This window comes from Gopherus evgoodei, unplaced genomic scaffold (assembly GCF_007399415.2).
Source record: "Gopherus evgoodei ecotype Sinaloan lineage unplaced genomic scaffold, rGopEvg1_v1.p scaffold_98_arrow_ctg1, whole genome shotgun sequence".
Taxonomy (NCBI): domain Eukaryota; kingdom Metazoa; phylum Chordata; order Testudines; family Testudinidae; genus Gopherus; species Gopherus evgoodei.
In genome coordinates this window covers 99055-118916 of record NW_022060119.1, presented here as the reverse complement: position 1 = coordinate 118916, position 19862 = coordinate 99055, and the positions used below count along the sequence as shown (strand labels likewise).

At 63.8% G+C, this 19862-nt stretch overlaps 4 protein-coding genes across 7 annotated transcripts; all 4 read right to left on the bottom strand.

The window, feature by feature from the left end:
* Positions 1 to 1197: 1197 nt before the first annotated feature.
* Positions 1198 to 2509, bottom strand: LAGE3 (L antigen family member 3). Its single transcript, XM_030548361.1, has 3 exons — positions 2400 to 2509; positions 1838 to 1966; positions 1198 to 1640 (listed from the first exon to the last, which is right to left on the bottom strand). The coding sequence occupies exons 1-3, from the start codon at positions 2444 to 2446 to the stop codon at positions 1526 to 1528; spliced, it is 291 nt and encodes a 96-aa protein (XP_030404221.1). The 5' UTR covers positions 2447 to 2509; the 3' UTR covers positions 1198 to 1525.
* An 831-nt stretch (positions 2510 to 3340) lies between these two features.
* Positions 3341 to 5754, bottom strand: UBL4A (ubiquitin like 4A). Its single transcript, XM_030548342.1, has 4 exons — positions 5565 to 5754; positions 4887 to 4992; positions 3925 to 4130; positions 3341 to 3640 (listed from the first exon to the last, which is right to left on the bottom strand). The coding sequence occupies exons 1-4, from the start codon at positions 5700 to 5702 to the stop codon at positions 3530 to 3532; spliced, it is 561 nt and encodes a 186-aa protein (XP_030404202.1). The 5' UTR covers positions 5703 to 5754; the 3' UTR covers positions 3341 to 3529.
* Positions 5755 to 6825: 1071 nt separating this feature from the next.
* Positions 6826 to 9469, bottom strand: SLC10A3 (solute carrier family 10 member 3). Its single transcript, XM_030548336.1, has 2 exons — positions 9391 to 9469; positions 6826 to 8563 (listed from the first exon to the last, which is right to left on the bottom strand). Exon 2 carries the CDS (start codon positions 8442 to 8444, stop codon positions 7146 to 7148), a length of 1299 nt encoding a protein of 432 aa, XP_030404196.1. The 5' UTR covers positions 8445 to 8563; positions 9391 to 9469; the 3' UTR covers positions 6826 to 7145.
* A 3215-nt stretch (positions 9470 to 12684) lies between these two features.
* On the bottom strand, positions 12685 to 19097 carry FAM3A (family with sequence similarity 3 member A). Of its 4 annotated transcripts, XM_030548337.1 has the most exons (11): positions 18998 to 19097; positions 17743 to 17826; positions 17483 to 17593; positions 17060 to 17083; positions 16796 to 16879; positions 15266 to 15389; positions 15001 to 15059; positions 14749 to 14799; positions 14325 to 14409; positions 13806 to 13932; positions 12685 to 13294 (listed from the first exon to the last, which is right to left on the bottom strand). In XM_030548337.1, the coding sequence occupies exons 2-11, from the start codon at positions 17753 to 17755 to the stop codon at positions 13196 to 13198; spliced, it is 777 nt and encodes a 258-aa protein (XP_030404197.1). In that variant the 5' UTR covers positions 17756 to 17826; positions 18998 to 19097; the 3' UTR covers positions 12685 to 13195. The 4 variants fall into 4 exon arrangements, with proteins under 4 accessions (XP_030404197.1, XP_030404198.1, XP_030404199.1 ...); XM_030548338.1 differs by lacking the exon at positions 16796 to 16879; XM_030548339.1 differs by lacking the exon at positions 17483 to 17593.
* Between the last annotated feature and the right edge of the window lie 765 nt (positions 19098 to 19862).

The window sequence follows — 19862 nt, the reverse complement described above, 5'->3', positions numbered from 1 at the left end:
CCGCGGGTGGGGCGGGAGAGCGAGCACGCGTGTCGGCGCATAGCAGCCACAATGTGAAAACCCTGAGAGATGCAGCAACCCCTGGTGTAAACAGCACTAAGTAGATGGAAGAATTCTTCCTTCAGCCTGGCTATAGCCTCTCGGAGAGATGGATTACCTATGCCGATGGGAAATCTCCCCTGTCGGCACAGGTAGGAATCGCTCTGACACCTGTCTCAAATACCAGCTCTCAGGCAGGGACTCTGCCGAGCAGCCTGCCCCACTTCAGTGCTGGGACGTCAATTCCAGTGGATGGGGGGCAACAGAACATTGCAGGCTGGAGTCACCAGGGGCACTTCCAGCATTTACGTCCCCCTGGCATTAACAAAACCCCCACTCAGCTGCCCCCAACACTGCAGGCCTCTACATCCCCCCCAGGGAGGGTCCACAAAATAGGGGTCATATTTTTAACTAAACAAGGGAGATTTTTTGGTAATTAAATACATTTGTTTTTAAAAATAAAAATATAAAATTAATTGTGAAATTAGCCCCACCTTCATTAAGGTCACCCCAATTCCTTGTCCCTCCCTCAGGGGCCCACCCTACAACCCTGGCCACAGGGGTGTCTATGGGACAGACCACACTAGAATGACCTCGCAGCATGGACAGAGACTGCACTGATGGAAGGGGGCTTTCCAGCAGTATAGAAACACACAGCGGGGGGTGTCCAGCACAACCCTCTCTCTCTGCTTTCCAGCCAGTGCACCCTCGTCCTTTATAGGAACCAAGCCTGCACCTCCCCAGCTGCTGCTCATCCTTAATTAGCTGCCTTCCACCCCTCTCCAGGATGGGTTAATTGAACCACTCAGCTGCCTGTTAACTCTTCACCTGCCAGCATGAGAGACATGTCCCATTGGGGGAGGTAGGGAGGCTGCAGACGTGGATTCTGGGAGATGCTGTTTGTGGGTCTTTGGGAGGGTCCCATCTCCCATGTTGGGCAGAAGGAGGATCCCAGGGAGGGCTGCATAGGGGGCAGCAGGGCTCATTAACCAAAGGGAAGGGAGAGTTCCTGAGAGGGAGGCTGTATATGGTGGGGTCCTGGGAGAAGGCTGATCCCAGCAGGCTGTGCTGGGGAAGGTTCCAGTGGGGGTAGCTCCAAGGGGTGGATCGCAGCCTGGGGAGGGGAGGGTGTTTTTCCTGCTTATATTCAGACAGGCAGGGGTTTCCACTGCAGCATTCATTGCAGAGCTCATCACAACATGGGTGGGGTCTATACAGAGCCCCCTGTACAGAGTTCCACAACCCCCCAGCATTGTGCACCCTCCACCCTGGCTCATCTAGTCTCAGAGCTGAAACCAGTCCAAGGTGCTGGCCAGATGCAGGGACAGTCTCTGTCCCCCGCCCCTGCCACGACAGTCCAGCTGATGCCAGGTCTGCACCCCCAGCAGCATGAGCTCCAGCATCTCCAAGTCAACGGGGGCCGAGAGGATGTTGTCCCAGCCTCTTGCCCCTCCCCTGGCTCCCCAGAGGTGTCAGAGGGCAGGTGCTAGCGGGGTACCGGTGGCCCGAACATCTCCATGGTCTCTATCACCAGGGAGAGATGGTCCAGGAAGGAGCTGATGGAAACACGCAGGATCCGGGCCTCATCTGCTTTCCAGTGCCTGGTAGGAGGACATGGGGTGAGGTGGGAGGGAGCCCCCGCTAAACCCAGCTTAGTCAGTACCCCTCATGACCCACAGACCTGCCGGTGCCCCTCACTCCCGACCCACAGCCCCTGCTAGCCCAGCCCTGCTGGTGCCCTTTACTCCCAACCTGCAGCCCCTAGTGAGGGTTGGTCTCCATGGGGGGGCTCACTCACACATGTAGGAAGCTCTCAGTCACCGTCAGTTCTTTGCTGATCCCCCCCTTGCGGGGCTCAGGATCGGGGGCCAGGGAGCCATGAGCGATTTGGGCCTCCAGGGGGGATGGAAATGGGATGCTCAAGGTGCTGGGGGGGGGGGTTAAGGAAAAAGGGAGTGGGAAAAAACTGGGGGGGGGGGGCAGGTGAGAGACATGGCCAGTTCCATGGGGGAGACCCTCCGCAGCCCCCTCCCTCAGAAACCCCCACGGGCCCCTGATATCCCCACAGCCTCATCACCTCCCCAAATCCTCCCAACCCCTTCTGCACCCCCAGACCTGCCCACAGCCCCCTCACCACCCCCAGCCTCTTCTGCAACCCCAGATCTGCCCACAGCCCCCTCACCCCCCAGCCCCTTCTGCACCCCCAGATCTGCCCACAGCCCCCTCACCCCCCCCAGCCTCTTCTGCACCCCCAGAGCTGCCCACAGCCCCCTCACCCCCCAGCCCCTTCTGCACCTCCAGAGCTGCCCACAGCCCCCTCACCCCCCAGCCCCCTTCGGCGCCTACTCGCCCACGGATACAAGCCCAGCGCAGTCGCGGCTGCTCCAGCTTCTTCCATCTCGGCCATGGCTCCGCCCCACGTGCCGCAAGGGGGCGGGGTTTTGCGGCCAGGCCCCGCCCTTGCACACGTCCATCCCTCCCCGCCCCCACCCGGAACTCGCCCTCCCTGAGACCCTCCTGCAGGGACCCCCCCGCCGTGCACAGCGACCTCCAGCTGAGACCCCCGCGCATCCACTGCCCTTCCCCCACCCCTGCAGGGCGGTACCCCGGAACCCCTGGCAGGGGGGCAGAGGCCACTGCACCAGAACCTCCTCTGGGACTGGGACACAGTCACACGCCAATCACAGGGGCCTTCAGCAGCACCCCCCTCCCAGATCCCAGCCCTATTCCCCAATTCCCACCCCCACCCCCAAGGTCTGCAGGGCAAATTTACCTCCTGCATCAGCCTGCCTGAAAAACAGCTTCCTCCTCTTTCCACTACTGCATCTGAGGAAGTGGGGATTCACCCACGAAAGCTCCTGCTCCAAAACGTCTGTTAGTCTATAAGGTGCCACAGGACTCTTTGCTGCTTTTAGCTTCTCCCTTCTTCACCCTCAGCAGGGGGTGTTACGGGGGGGAGGGGCGCAAAGACTTAGAGGACACTGTTGCCCCCATGGGGACAGAGATGGGGGTCACCAGCTGAGGGGCCCCGGCATAACCAGCCCCATACCCTACACCAGAGGGGCTCTGTCCCGACGCTAGGCAAGGGGTCCCTGAGTAACTGGCCCCTGCCCAGGCCCAGAAGGGGTATGTCTCAGCACCAGGCAAGAGATGCCCAGATAACTGGCCCCTATCCCCACCCTAGAGGTGGCCCCAGATAACCAGCCCCCTGGCCTACCCTAGAGGTGGCTTCATCCCTGGTCTCTGTATAACCAGCCCCCTGCCCCACCCCAGTTAACACATCAGGCAGAGCTGGGCAGCTCTCACACCCACCATCATCTTTAATGGAGAATGGGAGACACACACAGGCACCTTAGCAGCAGTTCAGAGGTGTCAGGAGGGGGCAGAGGGACCCCAAGCCCCATACCGGGCCCTGCCTGCAGGCTCCTTGTTCCAAGTGCAGGGACAGCCAGGCTGAAGTCTTCCCCCTGGGCCCACGGCTGTCTGGGCACTAGTCCAGGAATCCCATCTCCATCGCATCAGCCACCTCCGGGTGCAGCAGCCGCGTGGCCAGCCGCTCAATATCGTCCAGGCTCAGCAGGCGAAGGCTCCGCTCATAATCCTGGAGGGAGAGGGAGGCTAAGCACGGCAACCCCCAGGGTGGAGGGGAAGGGGGGGCACTGGGATCCTTGTAGCCCCCTGCCCCACCATCGGTGCTGGGTCCCCGGATAACCAGCCCCTGCGTCCCACCCCAGAGGGGCCACATCTCAGTGCTGGGTCCCTCGATAACCAGCCCCACCCCAGAGGCACCACATCCTGATGCCACATGGGTTTCAAGGATGCAATGACCCATCCAGGAATCCCCCCAGCCTACAGCTCCCTCCGCGCCAGGGCTCCAGGCATCACCTTCTGCAGCTGCTCTAGCACCTTCTCCGCATCGGCCGTGCTGAAGTGCCGTGCCAGGACCTGGCCCAGCGGGTGCCAGATGGTCGAGAATGGTGGCGGGGGTCCCCTGTGTCCCAGCTCCTCGGGGGAAGGCTTCTCCGGCGGCTTGATTACCAAGTTCAGCTTGGACTCTGGGCCAATGGAATAGTCCGAGAGCCGGTGCTCATCTGTGGGGGTGGCAGAGGGGCCATGAGCTCCTGTTCCCCCCAGCTCACAGGGACCCCTGGGACTGTGAGACCCCAAGATAAAGGCACCCCCCACATCACTGAAAAACAGAAGTTATGGAGCATTACAACTCTTACCCCACTCCAGAGGTGCTGCGTCTCAGCACCGGGTGAAGGGTCCCTGGGTAACCAGCCCCTGTGCCCTGCCACAGGTTGGGGGGGCAGGCATGTCTCAGCACTGGCCATGGGGTCCTGGTATAAACACCCCCTGCTCCACCCCAGAGGGCCCGCGTCTCAGTACTGGGCAAGACCCAGTCCAGAGTCTCCATGTAACCAGCTCCCTGCAACTTCAAACACAATAAGGAGTCCGGTGGCACCTTAAAGAGTAACAGATTTATTTGGGCATAAGCTTTCGTGGGTAAAAACTTTTTATGCACGAAAGCTTATGCCCAACTGAATCTGTTAGTCTTTAAGGTGCCACTGTACTCGACGTTGTTTTTGTGGATACAGACTAACATGGCTACCCCTCTGATACTTGACTCCCCGCATCTTGGCACCGGGTGAAGAGTCCCCATATAAACTCCCCCTGTCCCACCCCAGAGGCAGCCTCACTGCATGAGATTAGATGAAGCGGGTGGGCAATGAAATGGCTGGTGCATTGTCATGACATTTCAGGGTAACAAGACATATGGGGAGCAGTCGTGCCTCTCTGAGGGCTGCCTGTCTGCAGACTCGTGTGCCCCGGGAGCAGGCACCCACCTGCCAGGGCCTTGCCCTTGAAAAGCAGCCGCTGCTGAGAGACTGGGACGTTCAATTTCTCTGAGACCAGGCGCTTCAGGGTGCTGACGTGCTCATCCGGAGAGACCTGGGGAAATTGGGGGGCGGGGGAGAAAGGCTGGAGCAGGGAGCTACACCCCACCCCAGGACTGACAAACCACACACACTAGTGCCCCCCATCCATCCCCCAGGAACCTCCTCCACAAACCCTCCCCATCTTATAATCTCGGCACCTGCCAGGAACCTGCCTCATTCAACACCCCTGCCGCCACCTGTGCTCCCCATCCACCCTCCCTGGATCTTCCCACCCAGCATCGCTCCCAGACCCGCCCCCGCCTCCCCCCCGTATCCCCTCAGGGTGGAGACGCAGGCAGAGGGGGCCCCCCCCCGGGCACAGCCCCCCCCAAGGCACAACCACCACTACCCCCAGCACACCCCCCCCCCGGGCACAGCCTCCACCCCCAGCACACACACCCCGCCATGGACACAGACCCCACCCCCAGCACCCCCCCCCGGGCACGGGCACAGCCCCCACCCCCAGCACCCCCCCCCGGGCACGGGCACAGACCCCACCCCCAGCACACACCCCCCCGCCATGGACACAGCCCCCACCCCCAGCACCCCCCCCCGGGCACGGGCACGGGCACAGCCCCCGCGCACCTGCAGGCTGCAGCCCCGGCCCTGCAAAGCCTTCACCGTGAGCAGCATCGCGGCCGCGCAGCCCCGGAGCGGCCCCTTTAACGGCACCATAGACACCCGGGAGGACACCGGGATAGAGCGGCCGCCGCCAGGCAGCATAGAGTTGTGAGGGGGCCCGCTAGACCAGGCGGAAGGAGGCCATAGAGGGCGTGAGTACGCAGATAGAGCGGCCGGTGTGATGCCATAGAGTCTGAGGGCACCGGTGCCCAGAGTGACCGTAACCATAGAGCCCAAAGGGGGCGGGAAGACTGTGGGAAACATCATACCATAGCGACGCTGTGGGGGCTGCCCCTGCCCCTGCCCCCCCGCCCTGCCGGTGCCCCTCACTCCCGACCCGCAGCCCCCTGCCCGCCCTGCCCTGCCGGTGCCCCTCACTCCCGACCCGCAGCCCCCTGCCAGCCCGGCCCTGCCCTGCCGGTGCCCCTCACTCCTGACCCGCAGCCCCTGCCAACCCTGCCCTGCCGGTGCCCCTCACTCCCGACCCGCAGCCCCCTGCCAGCCCTGCCCTGCCGGTGCCCCTCACTCCCGACCCGCAGCCCCCTGCCAGCCCGGCCCTGCCCTGCCGGTGCCCCTCACTCCTGACCCGCAGCCCCTGCCCCCCCAGCCCTGCCCTGCCGGTGCCCCTCACTCCCGACCCGCAGCCCCCTGCCAGCCCGGCCCTGCCGGTGCCCCTCACTCCCGACCCGCAGCCCCCTGCCAGCCCGGCCCTGCCGGTGCCCCTCACTCCCGACCCGCAGCCCCCTGCCAGTGCCCCTCACTCCCGACCCGCAGCCCCCTGCCAGCCCAGCCCTGCCAGTGCCCCTCACTCCCGACCCGCAGCCCCCTGCCAGCCCAGCCCTGCCGGTGCCCCTCACTCCCGACCCGCAGCCCCTGCTAGCCCAGACCTGGGCTCCCCACATCACAGCAGGAATAAGGAAGTGGGCAGACCACCAAGTTTCCCCATTTCCTTGTTGTTGCCATGAGGGTGTGGTGGGGAGAGGCGTTAGGCTTAGAAGTTGCACAGCAGAGAGGGGCCGGGAAGGCAGCCTTGCATGGGCCCCTGGCTTTCCCACTCTCTATGCCAGGGGTCAGGCACAGAGCAGCCTGCATTGGGGTCAAGACCCATGTTTGCTCTCAGGGTGGCAGCTGGGTTGTGCCTGTCCCAGCTGAGCAAAGGGAGCCCAGCTGCCTACAGCCCCCTCCTTTGCTTCTCCCCCACACCAGTAACAGCTCCATGCAAAACTGTGTTGCTCTCTTTCCTTTATTCGAACTGTCACCCTTGTGGGAGGGGGGCTGCTCCCCCCTCCTGTAAACAGCCCAGGCCCCACACCCTGGTGGGCCACTGCCAGCAGCATAGAAAATACATCGTATAAAAATAAGGCTGGGTGTTTGGGGGCCCAATGTGAAGGTTTTGGCTTCCAATTGTCCCCGCAGGGAAGGGCCCTAGGCCCAGAGTCCCTTCTACAGCAGGTCCCTGAATTCTCCCATCTCTGCCCCTCAGCAGGAGGTGCTCAGTGGCTGGAGAAGCACAGCCCCCTTTGCAGCTGCCTCCGCAGGGGATGCTCAGGGGCTGTCTGGCGGCCGCAGCTTCTTATAGAGAAGATGACCCAGCACGAGCAGTAGCATCTCGGCTGTGCTGCTCAGCGCCACCACGAAGGGGGCTTGAGAGGCGTAGTCAGCCTGCCGGCGGTGGAAGGAGAGCTGCAGGACCGCCAGGGCCAGCAGGCTGTTCTGCACTCCCACTTCGATGCTAACCGTCCGGCGGTGTGGGCCCGGCAGCCGAAGGCAGGCGGCCAGGAGGTAGCCCAGAAGGAGGCCAAAAAGGGGCACACTCAGCCCAGCCAGCACCACAGGGGACCGCACGTCTGCCAGAATGAACGCCCCCATGTGGTAGGCCATGAAGAGCCCACCCAGGATGAGGGCGAAGCTGAAGGGCTTGATAAGCAGCAGCAGCAGGCGGGCGACCCGGGGCAGCTTGCATTTCACCAGCAGGCCGGCCGAGATGGGTACTGCAATGAAGAGCAGCGTGGCCAGGATCTTGGCGAAGGGCACGTGCAGGCTCTGGTGGGCGCTCAGCAGCCGCCCGTAGAGTGCTGAGGAGAGCGGCATCAGCCCGGCAGCCGCCACCGTGGACAGCAGCGTCATGGAGATGGCCAGGGTGACGTCCCCGCCCAGCAGGAGGCTGTAGAGGTACCCGCCACCCCCACCCGGCGAGGAGCAGGTGACGACCAGCCCTAGTGCCAACGCCTTGGGCAGGGCGAAGGCCAGTGACATGAGGTAGCCGTAGAGGGGCATGGCAACGAACTGGCCCAGGATGCCCAGGAGGACAGGCTGGGGCTGGCATGCCAGGTCCCGTAGCGCCTCCAGCTCCACCTTGCAGCCAAAGGCACACTTGTTGATGAAGATGAGGGGCAGGAGGGCGTAGAGCAGCGGATTCTCCGAGAAGTGGCCCAGCCCTGGGTGCTCCGGCTCCTCGCCCGGCAGCACCCGCACCCGGAACTCGCCCCGCTCCTCCACCAGTTGGTGCTGGTCCAGCAGGCGCAGCCGGAGTGGCGCCAGCCCAGCCGGGCCCGAGCGAATGGCCACCACAAAGCCCCCCGCCCCACAGCACAGGGTGCTGACGTTCTCCACCGTCAGCACGGTGGGCGCAAGTGAGGCAGCGCTAAGCTGGGTACCACCCGCCGTCCTCTTGGCACCCGGGTAGTGGCTGGACACTACCATGATGCCCCGGCTCCTCTCAGGGAAGTCGAATTCCAGGGTGCTGCCATCGCCCATGCTCAGGTACCTGCCAGCCTGCTGCCCCCTGGCCAGCTGGGCCCAGCAGCCCAGCAGCAGCAGCAGGAGTGGCAGGACCTGTGCCATGCCAGGGGCTCTCACGGCCCACAGGCACCTGATCTCCGGCAGCTCCGGCACATGGGGATGTCCCTCAGCCAGGACGCATGGGTGGCCTCTCCGCTCTGTCGCCAGGTGTCCCTGCCAACCTGGGGGAGGGAATGGAAGAGGGTAAGAGGAGGAGCCTGAGGGGGTGGGAGGGGTCTTGGTCGAGGCTGCCAGCTCCTGGCTGCCCACCCTGGAGCAGGGAACTGGCCAAGCTGGACTGGGAGAAGGGGCAGCCCAGAGCCAAGCTGTGGGGTGAATGCATGGGGCAGGGATTATGGGGCAGGGGAGGCCATTCCCTCTCTCTTCAGTTGTGCTATCAAAGTTAGTAAGAGACAAGTAGAGAAGCCGATAACAGACACCCCCTCAAGACAACCCATATGCATCCCTCTCCCCATGGATAGCCCCCCTGCACACACCCCTCCCTGATACCACCCACACCTTGCACCCTCCATCAACAAGGCACACACGGGTGGGGGCAGTCCCTAAATGGTGCTCCACCCTGTAGAATCAGATGTCACACAAGGGTATGGGGAGAGAGGTCAAACTCCTCCAGGACCCAGCCCCAGGCCTCCCCTCTCCAGCTCCAGGCAGGCCCCTGCCCTCTGACCCGCCCACCCCTCCTGCTAATCCCTGCAACACCCCACACTCTGAATCCTAGCTGGACCCCTGGCCCTGCAGCTCCCCAGTGCGACCACCCCCAGCCCTACCAGCAAAGGGATGCAACCCCCCTAGCCCTGCCCCCAAACAACTCCCCATTCCAGGTCCCAGCCCCCATAACCCTCACTAGCCCCCATCACTTATCTCCATCCCCCTCCTGCTTCCTGCTCGGTGCCCCCACCACCTCCTGCTACCTCCCCCCCTGGTCCCCAGCCCCCTGGCCCCTCTCCCACCCCTCCCCCTCCTGCTACCTCCCCCCCTTCCTCCGCACCTGGCACCGGCAACCCCACTTGACTCGGCTGCGCCCGTCTCCCTTCGGTCCCCCCCTTCTTCTGCGTCACAGCCGCGGCCCCGCCCACGAGACATGATCTCATAATGGTCCCACCCACTACGGAAGTGCGTGCGCACCGAGGGGGCGGGGCCTGGGGCCGGAAGTACGTTAAGGGCAGGGACTAAGGCCTCGCTGTACTGTGACTGGCTGGAACTCTGCCATGTCCTGTACTTTGATTGGTGGAGCTGGGGATACCCGGAGCGCTGATTGGGGGAGCTAGGGGCGCCTGTAGCTCTGATTGGGGGAGCTGGGGATATCCGGAGCTCTGATTGGCAGAACTCCTGATTGGTGCCCGCTTCACACGCAACGCTCTTCTCCACGCATTGGTGAAGGGGGGTTTACACCGCGCGTGGGTCCCCGGGCGATGACACGTGACACCATGCTCGGGTACCCTGGGGACTGTCACGTGGCACCATGCTTGGGTCCCCCCGGCCGCTGACACGTGGCACCATGCTTGGGTACCCTAGGGATTGTCACGTGACACTATGGTAGGGGCCCCCGGCCGCTGACACGTGACACCATGCTCGGGTACCCTGCGGACTGTCACGTGGCACCATGCTCGGGTATCCTAGGGGCTGTCACCATGCTCGGGTACCCCGGGCACTGTCACGTGGCACCATGCTCGGGTACCCTAGGGGCTGTCACGTGACACTATGGTAGGGGCCCCCGGCCGCTGACACGTGACACCATGCTCGGGTACCCTGCGGACTGTCACGTGGCACCATGCTCGCGTATCCTAGGGGCTGTCACCATGCTCGGGTACCCCGGGCACTGTCACGTGGCACCATGCTCGGGTACCCTAGGGGCTCACGTGGCACTATGGTAGGGCCCCCCGGCCGCTGACATATGACACCATGCTCGGGTACCCTGCGGACTATCACGTGGCACCATGCTCGGGTACCCTAGGGGCTGTCACCATGCTCGGGTACCCCGGGCACTGTCACGTGACACTATGCTCGGGTACCCTAGGGGCTGTCACGTGACACCATGCTCGGGTACCCTAGTCCTGTCACCTGACACCATGCTCAGGTACCCTAGGCGCTATGGGGTGGGTCGTGTCCCTGCCCTCTCCCCATCTATCGTGGGATTGGGCCCCCCACCCCCAAGGTTTGTGGCAATGACATGAAATGGGCGGGCGAGGCCCAGCAAACACCAGGCCCCAAAACTTCTCTCCCCCTGCACACTCCCAGGCCTGGTCACCAGCTACCTCTCACCCCAGTGCCACAGCCAAATCCGGGGGTCATCGGTGGTGCCCTCTTCCACCCAGCCTCGCCCCAGGGCCCCTGGGGCCTGGCGTCAGCCCACGTCAGCCCTTGCTGCTTGTTTGTTCTCTTTTCCTCTCCCTGGGGCTGGGAGCGGCAGGGTCGGGGAACATTTCATCATCCTGCACACACCTGCAGCTCTGTCCTTCTGCCAGGCACGGCCAGGCCCACGTAGCTGGCCCCGGGAGCAGCCAGCACGCAGTTTGTTCTGACCCTTCACTCCTGAAGCTCGTCCTAGAGCCTCCAGGGTGGCACTGTCTCCTGCCCCAGCCCCATGTTTTATCCTGATTGCTGCTAACAATCTGTCTGACTGTCATACCTAGGAACTCTGGCTGGGAAGCAGGCAGCTGTAGGGCTCGACTCTGGTCAGACACAGAAAAGGCCAGTCCCAGAGCCCCAGCGCTGACCAACTGTGCAGGCCCACATGCGCAGACAGACCCATAGGGCCAATAGCGTTCGCTCCAACATACTGCGGGCTCTGCACACCTCTAGCCCAATGGCTGGCAAGTCTAGGGCAGGAGAGTTTTAAGGTGAGGGCGGAAGGTGAGTCAGGCGCTGGCACAGGAACGGAGGCAGCACAAAAGGTCTTTGACATATTGGTAAGGGGGCAACAGAGGTTGGGTTCACGCGCAACTCAGGGCCAGGGTTTGCCCCTTCCTTATTGAGTGAGAGATGACTGATGTCCATGGGGGAGCCATGAAGGGCCTCAACAGTCAAGACAAACATGAATGTGCTGGAGCAAGGGGGAGCTGTGGAGAGGGGAGTGAGACCGGCAGTGGGAAAGGCTGGGAGAAGGACTGGCAGAACGTGCTCACCAGCTGAGGTGCAGGGGAGGATGGTGATCAAAGGCAGAGGGCTCTGGGAAGAGCCCTAAGAACAATCACGGGCTAGAAAACCTGTCTTCCAGCAAGACACGAGCTCTATTAAAACGTAAGAATGGCCAGACTGGGTCAGCCCTAAGGTCCATCTAGCTCCATCTCCCATCTCCCAACAGTGGCCAATACCAGGTGCCCCAGAAGGAATGAACAGAACAGGAAATCAAGTGATCAATCCCATCACCCATTCCTCGCTTCTGGCAAACAGAGGCTAGGGACACCATCCCTGCCCATCCTGGCTAATAACCATTGATGGACCTGTCCTCCACTAATTAATCTAGTTCTTCATTGAACCATGTTTACTCTTGCCTGTCACAACATCCACTGGCAAATTGTTCCACAGACTGACTGTGCATTGAAAGAAGAAATACTTCCTTGTGTTTGTTTTAAACCTGCTGCCTGTTTGTTTCGTTGGGTGACCCCTAGTTCTTGTGTTAGGAGTAAATAACACTTCCTTATTTACTTTCTCCACACCAGTCATGATTTTATAGATCTCTACCATAACCCCTCGCTTAGTCGCCTCTTTTTCAAGATGAAAAGTCCCAGGCTTATTAATCTCTCCTCATATGGAATCTGTTCCATGCCCCTAACCATTTTTGTTGCCCTTTTCTGAACCTTTTCCAATATCTCTTTTTTGAGATGGGGTGACCGTATCTACATAAAGTATTCAAGATGTGGGTGTACGATGGATTTATATAGAGGCAATATATTTTCTGTCTTATTAGCTATCCCTTTCCTCATAATTCCCCACATTGAGTGGATGTGTTCAGAGAACTCTCCACAATGACACCAAGATCTCTCTTGAGTGGTAACAGCTAATTTAGCCCCCATCCCTTTATATGGACAGTTGGGATTATGTTTCCCAACGTGCATTACTTTGCATTTATCAACACTGAATTTCCTCTGCCCGTGGCTTGCCCAGACCCCAGTTTATTTAGCTTCACACAGAGGTTAAGGGTTGACTTGATCTCCTTCTCTCAGGACCTCGTGGGGCACAAATAGTAGAAGAGAGGCTCTTCAGCCAAGCAGAAGAAAGGCCACACCCCCTCCACCTCTGCCCCCATCACACCAGCCCCCCAAGGATGGACACCAGCCTCTGCACTCTCTGTGCTGCATTTATTCAGACCCCATGGAGGGCCCAGGCTGTGGGAGGTTACAGACCCCTCTGCCCTCAAGCTAGAACACCCCCCTCACCCCGCAGTTTCCCCTCTCAGCAGAGGGGGACACGACTGAATCACCACAGCAGGGAGGGGACTGGCCCAAGCAGATCCCCATCCCCACCAGGTTGGAACTGGGGGCATCACTCTCCATGGAACGGGGATAATTCCAGGGTAGAGAAGAGGGAACAAGCCCCTCCACACTCAAGAGACTGTCCGTAAGGGAAGGAATGCACCTGGGTTTAACACCTGCCTGGGGGAACAAGGCACTTAGAGGGGATGGGGCCTTGAATTCCCAGCCACCAGCGAGGAAATCAGTGGGGCAGGCACCCTGCCAGAAACAATCTGGCCCATCCTTGCGGGGGCCGGAGAAAGGGGACCCCCTGCCAGACCCAAGGAGCAAGCCCCCGTCCCCAGGATGGGGCAGACAGCACAGTGTCAGGGGAGGGGGTCACTGGCCATCAGCCTTTCTTTGGGGGATGCAGCCCTCCATCTCCAGCGCCTCCGGCCAGCCTTCGTACTTGTTGGTGCTCTTGCTGTTCTTGGTGTGCTGGGGGAGAGGACAGCCCACGTTAAGGCATAGAAGGGGCCCCCCAGCTTCTCCACCCCCAGTCCCAGGGCCCCCAGTCTCTTCCCCCCCCCACAAGCTGTGACCCACACTCCCAGCTTCTCCATCCCCTCAGTCCCAGGTCCCCCAGCCTCTTCCCCCCCCCCCCACAAGCTGTGACCCATTCCCCTACCAGGCCCCCTCAGCTTCTCCACCCCCTCAGTCCCAGGGGCCCCAGCCTCTTCCCCCCCACAAGCTGTGACCCATCCCCCTACCAGCCCCCCCCCAGCTTCTCCACCCCCTCAGTCCCAGGGGCCCCAGCCTCTTCCCCCACCCAAAGCTGTGACCCATTCCCCCCCTCCCCCAGGCCTCCACTCATGGAAATCTCTGCAGGCATGACAGGACACCTGCTGGCTGGCCCCAGGTCTGCCCTTGGGAAGCCAATCAGCTGGGGATGGGGAGACGAGTGGGGCTGGCCCCCAGGAACGGGGAAATGTGAGGGTGGGGGGCTCACCTGCTCAAAGGGGCTTTTGTCCTGCACCCCCTTGGCCCCCACGAAGACCCAGCTGTCGCGGAATCCAAGCTCCTTGGCCACACTGCTGCCGAGCTCGCTGAAAATCCTCCGCGTCTCTTCGTTCATCCTGGGGGCAGAGCCCTGGCTCAGCAGGAGGATCAGGGCCCTGCACCGAGCCAGCCAGGGCCCCCACCTTGGGGCTGGATGGGAGCTGGCACCTGCCAGAGGGGAAAGGCCCCAGGCCCCATTCCCCACCCAGTGAGGCAGCTAGTCCCCGCCCTGGGGCTGGATGGGAGCTGGTGCCCCCTAGAGGGGAGAGGACCTATATCCTGCCCCCCAAGCCAGACAAGCCCCCCACCACTGGCCCTGAGGCTGGATGGGAGCCAGCATCCCCAGAGGGGTGAGGCCCCAGGCCCCATTCCCAACCCCCCTAAGCCAGCCAGTCCCCGCCCTGGGGCTGAATGGGAGCCGGCACCCCCAGAGGGGACAGGCCCCACTGGGCCCGCATCCCACACCCACTTGGTGGCTGGGTCGTCGTATGAGGCCACGAACACCAGGGTTCCCTCGTGCAGCGTCCGAATGAATTTCAGCAGCTCGTTGACGTCTGGGGTGAAAGACGCAGGGTGAGTGCAGGCCTGGGCCCCCCTGACCCACAGGGTTCCCGTGAGCCTCCCCCGAGGATCCTGCCTATCACACAGACCTCCCATACTAGGGTCTCCCAACTGGAGCCCCCATGGATTCCCCCCGCCCCCCAAGCCCTCCCACAACATCCTCAGTGGCTGCCCCACGACCCCCAGCCCTCCTGCCCCACAGGGCTTCCGAGCCTCCTCCCCCCACACTTTCCTTTCTCTCACAGACTCCCCACCCCCTGCACCAGGCTCTCCCACCTGGAGCCCCCACAGATTCCCCCCCCCGACATCCTCAGGTGCTGCCCCCCTCTCACCTCCAGCCCACATGTCGAAGAACCTGACATCAATGAGATCCCCATTGACCCCTGGAACCAGAGAGAGAGAGTCAGAGCCTGCCCCGCTGCAGCCCCCCTCCTTCCCCAGGCCAGCTCCCCTTTCCTGGCCCTGGGGCCCCCTCCCCAGTTCCTCACACCCTCTGCAGCCCCCCTCTTCCCCAGCCCCCCCATACTCTCTGCCCTGCCCAGTGCCCTGCCTCACAACAATGTTCCCCCTCCCCCCCCACTCACCATTCACCAGGGCGATGTTCAGGCCCCGCCCCACATTGTTCTTCACGCTGCTCATTAGCCTGGAATGAAAGTGAGGTGAGAACAGCCCACCCACCACCTACAGGGGAACCAGGACACCTGGGTTCTTTCCCTGGCTCTGGCAGGGGCGTGCAGTCCAGTGGGCTGGGAGGGAGCCCGGACTCCTGGGTCCGCCCCACAGTTCTGTCCCTGATTAGCACGCTGCCTTCTCTCACCTTCCATGCTGAGCCCCGAACCCGCAACTCACATTTTATCCTCCAGGCAGATCTTGGGCCCGATGACGTTGGCGGCACCGCTGACCAGGCGGAAGGCAAGATGCTGCTCGGGGCAGGGCTGCGGGAGGCCACACTTATACCTCCTGGGCCGCGGCTCTGGGGAGGGGTGTGGGGAGATGTGGGGAGGTCGCCAAGACACCCTCATATCACACACCACCCCTGGTCACCTGGGCTAGGCAGCTCCCACACCAGTCAAGGGTGCCATGGCCCCACCATGAGGGGGATGGGCTCCTGGGAGGGGGGCACTGGTGGGGGAACGTGAGCTGAGGGACATAGGACCACGGGAGTCACCTGTTAAATGGAGGGGTCCTCCTCCCTCACCCTATGGGATTGGGACACCCCCCACCCCTGCCGGTAGGGACACTTGAGGTGATGCACCAGGGTCCCTGCCCCTGTATCTGGGACCCAGCCCCCTGCTACCACAGCCTCCCATGGGGTCCTGCTCCCAGCCTGGGACCCAGCCCCCTGCTACCGCCCCCATGAGGTCCCGGCTCCCAAACTGGGACCCAACCCCCTGAAACCCCCCCAACCCCTGCCATGAGGTCCCTGCTCCCAGCCTGGGACCCAGCCCCCTATGGGGTCCCTGCTCCCAGCCTGGGACCCAGCCCCCTTCTCCCAGCCTGGGACCCAGCCCCCTGCTGCTGCCCGCCCCTCCATGAGATCCCAGCTCCTGGTCTGGGACCCAGCCCAGGAGCTGCCCCCCGCCATGAGGTCCCTGCTCCCAGCCTGGGACTCAGCCCAGGAGCTGCCCCCGGCCATAGGGTCCCTGCTCCCAGCCTGGGACCCAGCCCCCTGCTACCACAGCCCCCCATGGGGTCCTGCTCCTGGCCTGGGACCCAGCTCCCTGCTGCTGCCCGCCCACCCATGAGATCCCAGCTCCTGGTCTGGGACCCAGCCCAGGAGCTGCCCCCCGCCATGAGGTCCCTGCTCCCAGCCTGGGACCCAGCCCCCCGTTATCACAGCCCCTCATAGGGTCCCTGCTCCCAGCCTGGGACCCAGCCCCCTGCTGCTGCCTGCCCCCCCATGAGATCCCAGCTCCTGGTCTGGGACCCAGCCCAGGAGCTGCCCCCCGACATGGGGTCCCTGCTCCCGGTCTGGGACCCAGCCCAGGAGCTGCCCCCCGACATGGGGTCCCTGCTCCCAGCCTGGGACCCAGCCCCCTGCTGCCCCCCGCCATGGGGTCCCTGCTCCCAGCCTGGGACCCAGCCCCCTGCTGCCCCCCGCCATGGGGTCCCTGCTCCCAGCCTGGGACCCAGCCCCCTGCTGCCCCCCGCCATGGGGTCCCTGGTCCCAGCCTGGGACCCAGCCCCCCGTTATCACAGCCCCTCATAGGGTCCCTGCTCCTGGCCTGGGACCCAGCCCCCGCTGCCACCCGCCATGGGGTCCCTGCTCCCAGCCTGGGACCCAGCCCCCCGCTGCCCCCCGCCATGGGGTCCCTGCTCCCACCTTGGGACCCAGCCCCCCGCTACCGCTGCCCTCCACTCCCCAGGCCAGAGACTCACTGTTCTGTCTGCTTCTGGCTCCCGCCCTGCCTGAGGGGGCGGTGCTGGCCTGAAGGGGCACAGCCGAGCTGCCCCAGCCTGACACTGGGGGCAAGAAGAGAGGGGGCTGGTGAGGGGAGGGGGAAGCACCCTGGATCCCAGCCCCCCTTCTCTCCCCAGACTGGGCCGCCAGCCAGGACCCCCTGCCCCCAGCATGGCACAGACCCAGGGGAGAGCAGGACAAGCTCCTGTCCCAGAGTAGCAGCTCCTTGGCCAGTCACTCACCTGCCGTGGGGAGGTTCTCAGGACCTGTGGGGAGAGAAAAAGCAGCCCCAGTGACCCACAGCACAATGTGCCCAACCTCCACCACCGCGCTGGGGGTCCAGAACTTGGTCTCTACGTCCTTCCCCCCTGCCCACTGCTTGGGGGGCAGGAGTCTGCCCCAGGCAAAGACCTCGCCACCCAACCCCGCCAGGATTTAGGGCCTTGTACCATAGCACTGGGTGGAGTCATCCCCTGTGAAACTCCCTGCCAAAAGGCAACCGGGTGTCCTTACTGGGGGAGGGGGGACACTGCAGCCCCTGGCCCCCCCAACCCCAAGGGCAGATCCCTCCAGGGGGCACCCCTGCTCCTGCCACTATAGCTGTGGATGACGTTGCCCTGTGGAACTGCCTGCCACAAGATGCCCATGGGGGGGGCAGCTCTTACTGCTGAGGAGCTGCTGGAGGCGAGAGAAGCCACTCTGGGTGCCCAGCAGGAGGCTGACGAGGATCCAGGTGAGCCCAGCAGTGAGGATGATCACCACCACGCGTAGGGGACCTTGGGGGAGGGAAGCAGGGGGTCAGAGCTGGGGCATGAGGCACAGCCAGCCCCCCCGGAGCAGGCCCCCCCTTGCTGCAAACTCAGCCCCCACACCCAACCCCCCCTACTGCCCACACCAGCCCCCCACCCCCAACCCAACCTCTCACCTGCCAGTCTCATGGCACCGTCCAAGGCCCCCCCCCCGCCCCAGGGGGGGCGGAAGATGGAGTCTGAGAGCAGAGGAACAGGAGCTGGAAGGGAAGTGAAAGGTCGGTCAGAGTCCAGAACCAGCACAAATCCTGTGACCTACCTGCCCCACAGCCCTCACACACACCGCTTCTCCCACAGCTCCCATCCCCTCCAGGGTACCACAACCCCCACAGCTCCCCAATACCCTCACACACACTGCTTCTCCCACAGCCCCCATCTCCCGTAGGGTACCCCAACCCCACAGCCCCCCAATACCCTCACACACACCGCTTCTCCCACAGCTCCCATCCCCTCCAGGGTACCACAACCCCCACAGCCCCCCAATACCCTCACACCCCACTTCCCTCACAGCCCCCATCTCCTCCAGGGTACCCCAACTCCCACAGCCCCCCAATACCCTCACACACACTGCTTCTCCCACAGCCCCCATCTCCCGTAGGGTACCCCAACCCCCACAGCCCCCCAATACCCTCACACACACTGCTTCTCCCACAGCCCCCATCTCCCATAGGGTACCCCAACCCCACAGCCCCCCAATACCCTCACACACACCGCTTCTCCCACAGCTCCCATCCCCTCCAGGGTACCACAACCCCCACAGCCCCCCAATACCCTCACACCCCACTTCCCTCACAGCCCCCATCTCCTCCAGGGTACCCCAACCCCCACAGCCCCCCAATACCGTCACACACCCTGCTTCCCCCACAGCTCCCATCTCCTCCAGGGTACCCCAACCCCCACAGCCCCCCAATACCCTCACACACACTGCTTCTCCCACAGCCCCCATCTCCCGTAGGGTACCCCAACCCCCACAGCCCCCCAATACCCTCACACACACCGCTTCTCCCACAACTCCCACCCCCTCCAGGGTACCCCAACCCCCACAGCCCCCCAATACCCTCACACCCCACTTCCCTCACAGCTCCCATCCCCTCCAGGGTACCCCAACCCCCACAGCCCCCCAATACCCTCACACACACTGCTTCTCCCACAGCCCCCATCTCCCGTAGGGTACCCCAACCCCCGCAGCCCCCCAATACCCTCACACCACGCTCCTCCAGCCCCCTAGCCCCACAGAGTCCCCCCGCAGCCCCGATAAGCCCCGTGTGCGCCCCACATCTCCCAACCCCCCCGATACTGTCACACACCCCACAGCCGCTCCAACCCCCCCTCGATACCCGCTAATCCTCCTGCCCCCCAGGCGCTGCTCACCGGGCGGCTCCTGCTCGCAGCTCCGGCTCCAGCGGGCCGCGGCCCGGAGCAGGGAGGAACTGAGCGAGCCCCGGAACTCGCCTCCCGCTTCCCCGCTCCCACCCCCACCTCTAGCTCCGCCCCCACCCCGCTAGAACCTGCCCCGGCTCCGCCCCCGCCTCTAGCTCCGCCCCCCACCATAGCCACCCTCCGGCTCCGCCCCACCCCGATAGGAAGCGCCTCTAGCTCCGCCCCCGCCCCGCTAGAACCCGCCCCGGCTCCGCCCCCGCCTCTAGCTCCGCCCCCACCATAGCCACCCTCCGGTTCCGCCCTCCGCCCCGCTTGGACCCGCCTCTAGCTCCGCCCCCTCCTCTAGCTCCGCCCCCACCCCGCTAGAACCTGCCCCGACTCCGCCCCCGCCTCTAGCTCCGCCCCCGCCCCGCTAGAGCCCGCCCCGGCTCCGCCCCCGCCTCTAGCTCCGCCCCCCACCATAGCCACCCTCCGGCTCCGCCCTCCGCCCCGCTTGGACCCGCCTCTAGCTCCGCCCCCACCCCGCTAGAACCTGCCCCGACTCCGCCCCCGCCTCTAGCTCCGCCCCCCACCATAGCCACCCTCCGGCTCCGCCCCACCCCGATAGGAAGCGCCTCTAGCTCCGCCCCCACCCCGGCTCCGCCCCCGCCTCTAGCTCCGCCCCCACCGTAGCCACCCTCCGGCTCCGCCCCCCGCCCCGATAGGAAGCGCCTCTAGCTCCGCCCCCACCCCGCTAGAACTCGCCCCGGCTCCGCCCCCGCCTCTAGCTCCGCCCCCCACCATAGCCACCCTCCGGCTCCGCCCCACCCCGATAGGAAGCGCCTCTAGCTCCGCCCCCGCCCCGCTAGAACCCGCC